At 34.5% G+C, this 5471-nt stretch overlaps 1 protein-coding gene across 1 annotated transcript; it reads right to left on the reverse strand.

Moving 5' to 3' along the window:
- Positions 1-1527: 1527 nt before the first annotated feature.
- LOC108023832 (tetraspanin-17) lies at positions 1528-5163 on the reverse strand. The gene is given in 6 exon segments (XM_017093478.3): positions 1528-1910; positions 1998-2114; positions 4307-4358; positions 4360-4565; positions 4627-4707; positions 4775-5163. Coding segments are annotated over 6 exon segments (813 nt in total). The 5' UTR covers positions 5063-5163; the 3' UTR covers positions 1528-1841.
- Between the last annotated feature and the right edge of the window lie 308 nt (positions 5164-5471).

Below are 5471 nucleotides of genomic sequence, written 5' to 3' on the forward strand. Positions count from 1 at the left end.
ACTCTGGTGATGCTGATGACTCTGTATTTATAACTGCTGTATTTAAACTGTCCTTATTATCCACGGGAATTATTTATTATTTAAAACTGCTATCACTAACGTCTCCTTACTATCCTAACCGCATTTCCATCCCGTGGCTTCTGCGTAATTAAAATTGGTTATTGAATAAATATATTTATATACTGAAAAGCTAAAGCAAATGCACGGTATTTACACATGTTTTACTCTTTTCATAAGTATTTAGAAAATAGTTTTTAGTGGTCAAATTCCCCATAGTGCTTTAGTTGAAGAATTAATGAATATATTTTTGTCAATGTCACATTCGATAAAATATTTTTATTCTCTTCGAATATAAATGTTTTCTAAATAAATGTTTCGTGCCAAACGTGGTTTCGCGTTTTTTTTTTTTTTTTTTTGTTATCTTCATTTCGTGTTATAATTTACAACAATTTAAAGCACTTTCTGTGGGCCAGGATATTTGATTGTACGGCTCGTGTCACCGATAAACTTTATATCAGCTCATCAGCTGATAGAGCTTGCCAACCAGCTGATAAGAAAGGGGTAAGTCCTTAGTGGAAGAGCTTTTTGGTTGGAATTGCCGATAACCGGCAGATGGCGCCACCCAAAATGGACGTTGGAGATTCCGGCAGTGAGACTGCAAGTAGTCGGGGAAGTAGTGGGGGCAGAGTGCGACCCAGGGGTAAGCGATATAAAAAAAAATGTTTTTTAATTTTTATAAATTCCTATTCTGTCACATACAAACATTTTTTATCAGTAGTAGCCATTGCAAGCGAAAATTGCGAAGTTTATAGAACCACACTCTGGTGATGCTGATGACTCTGTATTTATAACTGCTGTATTTAAACTGTCCTTATTATCCATGGTAATTATTTATTGTTTAAAACTGCTATCACTAACCTCTCCTTACTATCCTAACCGCATTTCCATCCCGTGGATTCTGCGTAATTAAAATCGGTTTTTGAATAAATACTTTTACAGACTGAAAAGCTAAAGCAAATGCACGGTATTTACACATGTTTTACTCTTTTCATAAGTATTTAGAAAATAGTTTTTAGTGGTCAAATTCCCCATAGTGCTTTAGTTGAAGAATTAATGAATATATTTTTGTCAATGTCACATTCGATAAAATATTTTTATTCTCTTCGAATATAAATATTTTCTAAATAAATGTTTCGTGCCAAACGTGGTTTCGCGTTTTTTTTTTTTTTTTTTTGTTATCATCATTTTGTGTGATAATTTACAACAATTTAAAGCACTTTCTGTGGGGCCAGGATATTTGAGCATAATATTTAATAATACGGATTTTCTTGAAGTATTTATATAATTTCCACGGTGCCAGTGGTGCTGACAGCTATGATTGTATGATAGTAATTCCCAATCAAGGGAAAATTTATAATTGATAAGCAATAAAATCGGTATAACCGCGGTTTCCCAAGCTGTAGCCGCAACTTTTTATCATAGAAGCTTAAAAAAACAAAAAAATCTCCTTCTTCCAAAAAGACAAAATAAATTTAAAAATATATATTTTTTAAAACTATTAACCAGTAAAAATAGAATTTCGTTCTGCGATTTTGATATTTCGACACAAAAAGATATTTTGGCTTATAAAAATAAATATGTGTTTACACATTGTTTTGGTTATAATTTCGTAGTTTTTATACATTTATTTTTTAAATATCACAGTTGCATATTAAGATACATTTTTTGTTTTATCTATGCCTTTTTATATTTTTTCAATTAAGGTTATCCTCGAAGTTCCCCAATCCTTTGTCGAGTTGTCTGCCTTCCTAAATAGCGTTTGGGGGAGCAAGAGCCATTTGTCAGATCCACTTTGACTTTCGATTATACACATCGGCGCGTAAGTTCTGAGCAAAGCATATTCCTAGGATCTATTAAAAAATTTGAGCGTTATAATTTTGTCTATCCAATTACGTGGTAAGAAAATATAAGTAGAAAAAATGTAATTAAATAGAGACCTGGAAAAACATCACAGCAATAACAGTAGTGGAAATAATAATTAAATTGTGTTCCATCCATTCTTCGCCAGCTTGAACACAGCCCTTTTCATATATAATTTTTGACAGCTCCATGCCCTGGCAAATAATTAAAAAAGCAAGGAAAACAAATTAAAATTCATTCTGATAAAAAAACTGCACATTTATTAAATTATTATTCATAATTTATGATTTATTAGGTATAGATTTATTTAAAGGTTAACCTTTATTGTTTTGTTTTGGTTTGTGTTGACAAACTGACAAAATAAGAATACGTTCGCCTATAATTGGGGTTCGAAAGAAAGAAAAACCAGCAGAATTCTAGCGTAGCGAATAGCGTAAACACCAAATAAGAATTTTTAACAGTCATGAGCTCAATTTTTTTTTGTCACATAATGGTATTTATGAAAGACCATTTTAAACAGTTATCCCTGTGGTCGGCAGTCCACGTATTGACGAAGCGACTATGTGGGTGTGCGAAATCGACTACTATATATACACGAGGAAATGAAAATCTACAGTAATCGTCCGATTGATACCAGTTTACATCCATCGAAGGCTATTGCAAAAAGTAACTAAGACTTTAAGAAAATCAAAATCAAAGTAAAAAAAAAAAAGAAAATGTAATCTGTTGGGGCCGGTAAGGATAAATGCCACCCGCTTTTCACCTAGTTGTATTCTAACTTAAAATACGCGTGTAATGACTCCTCAACTGTCAAAATCTTTTAAATTAATACGCAAAACAAAATTTTAGGGGACTTCTCAAAATACATACATATTTTGTGGAAGATTTTGTTTGTCACTTTAAACGTTATTTTAGAGTCATAAATATACTAAACGATTCTCAATATAAAAACATTAGATCTAGCTTGGCGAGAAAACATCTACAAACAGCTAAATTTGTATATACATACATACTTCAGCTACAGGCTTTCAAGGTATTTCAAAGTAACTTTAAGCTAATTATATATGAATACCATATTTAAATTATGGGCCAAATTTGGTTTTTATTAAATTTTTTTTTAGCGTTTTTTCAGATTTCCTAAACACGACTTGAACGGTTTCAAATTAAATTTTAAGGTGTATAGCCCTTGAAATTCGTCAACTTTTGACATACTACACTTTCTTGTAAAAATTAATAAATAAAAATGGCCACATTTACCAGCCCAGAGCATTAAGCTCTGCCTGAGCATTAAGCTTCTTTTTTGGGTATCCAAGGTCCTGAATATTGGAGATGTTGTTAAACAGCGTAATAGAAGAAACTTTGCTTTTACCACGTTTGGAAAAACTAGCTAGTTTGTTGAGAAAGCATCTATAAATAGCCAACATTTTGTACACCCGTAACTTATGAACAACCTAAGCTAAAAGTGCTTTGTACGCCATTCTAACATGATTTGTCTAAATACATATGTACATATGTTTAAAATGGACATTTTTTTTTATGATTGAAAACCGTTTAACGACTTTGGTTAAAAGTTTAACGTGGGTAGCCCAAAATATGGTTGTAATAAGTTACCCTTAAAAGTTATCAGTAAACAAAAATGACAACATTTACTAGATCAGAACCTCTAACAATGCCTGAGCTTCGAATTTTTTATACGTATCCATACTCTATTTTAGGGTCTTGGAATCATTTAAATTCTTATAAACAGTTCCGCATTAAAAATAAATTCTACTACTTTTACTGTTGGATTTTGTTATTTATAAATAAATAATTTTTTTTAAATAGTCCAAGCACCCCAAACCTATTATTGTAAACCTATCTATCTAACTAGAAATATTCTTTTTACTTGGTCTAGAGAATATAGTTTCGCGATCCGGCCTGTTAGAATTATTTTATACCTGCCTCAGGAAGAAGATTTTTAAGCAGATAGCTTTTTTAGCTTAATAACGGTCAGACGAATAAGAATGGCTATACAGTATTAACAACTTTTAAATAAAATTATAATAACCTTTGCAAGGGTATACAAATGTCAGTTAAATATAAGCTACTTGAATACTGGATAAACGAAGATGAGAGTATCCTGATGCAGATTAAGAAAGGGAATTCGTTAGTGCGTTGGGAGCTAATAAAAAAACTAAAAATAAGGAAAACTACAAAGATAGTTTGTCACCACCTGCAAGATTAGCAGGACCACGCAGCAAATCGCCACACCAAAAAGATTTGCTTCTAGCCAATCCTCTGCAGCTCGAAAACACCCGCGTTCATGAATGTTCCTATCCACAGGCTGCTTGCGTACAATTCGATGTGCATTTATGGCAAACTGGGTAGCAAAATCTGAAAAACTTACGTATCCATCCTTGCGCACATCGTAGCCGCATTGTTTGTTTTTAATCAGTTCAGGAAAAGGGTACCCCACACGCCTCTCTACTGCCAATAACGATAGACGACCAGTTAAAGTAGTTGTTGCTGTCCCAGTCTTTCGGCCCCTCAATGCCGCAACATTGTAACCAGTCCTCCTGTATCCAGTCAATAAGATTCTGTTGGTCAGCGTCCTCTCGATAGTGACGGATAAAGGCCTTTAAGCCCTCGGTGGCCTGGTTCTTTATCTGAACAAGGTAAGGGTTTATATGGATTCACCGTAACTAGAAGCATTCTTTCTGAACTTACCCATCCTTTGTCCTTCAGGACGAAGCCCACAGTACAGAAGCAGATCTCTGCGATAAGCATGACACAGAGAAAGATCGCGTACTACAGACAGGAAGAACACGATTAGCTATGAACACTGAAAGGGATCCATAATCAACGGAGTACCCACCGCTGCTAAAAGACAAGTGTTTTCGCGCAAGGCCCCCACGCTGCCCATAAGGCCCAGCAAAAAGGTTACGCCGCCCAGGAAGATCAGGACAAAGGCAGGGTCTAAGGCGATGAAGTGCAACCGAGTTATGTTCCGAAATGTGTCCTTCTGACTCCATGCCCAGATTCCAACTGACAAGACCAGCAAAGCCGAAAGCCACAGAAACACATTGCTGGCGAAAAGAAGGTACTTAAGGCAACAGCTGACTTCACTGGTCTCTCGGCGTATCTTGCGCAAAGCAACTGGCATTACTTCAAGTTCAACGATAATAAATATAGGCAAAAGAAAACAAAAAATTAAATATATTTTTCTGTTCAACGGTGTTACCGTGGCAATTTACAATATTACTTTAAGTCCTTAGGTCAAATATACCAAACCAGCACCTACCATCTTCGCCTTGTGACATGGAATATTCTGGGAATTTCCTTATAACCTCTACACACTATTGCTTGTTCCCATCGGGAAAGAGATCGGCTCATGTAAACGTATCCGAAAGGTTACAATTTAATCCCTAGCATGTTAAATGTTTTTAGCGCCAGAAGGATATTTAATTCCTATTAGCAAGTTGATCAATCTATTCAGGCAAGCAATAAGTTCACAAGTCAGAACCGGTTTGACAATTTTAACAATTTTGAAACACCGTTCTCGCATACGATTT

This window comes from Drosophila biarmipes, chromosome 2L, assembly GCF_025231255.1.
Source record: "Drosophila biarmipes strain raj3 chromosome 2L, RU_DBia_V1.1, whole genome shotgun sequence".
Classification (NCBI taxonomy): domain Eukaryota; kingdom Metazoa; phylum Arthropoda; class Insecta; order Diptera; family Drosophilidae; genus Drosophila; species Drosophila biarmipes.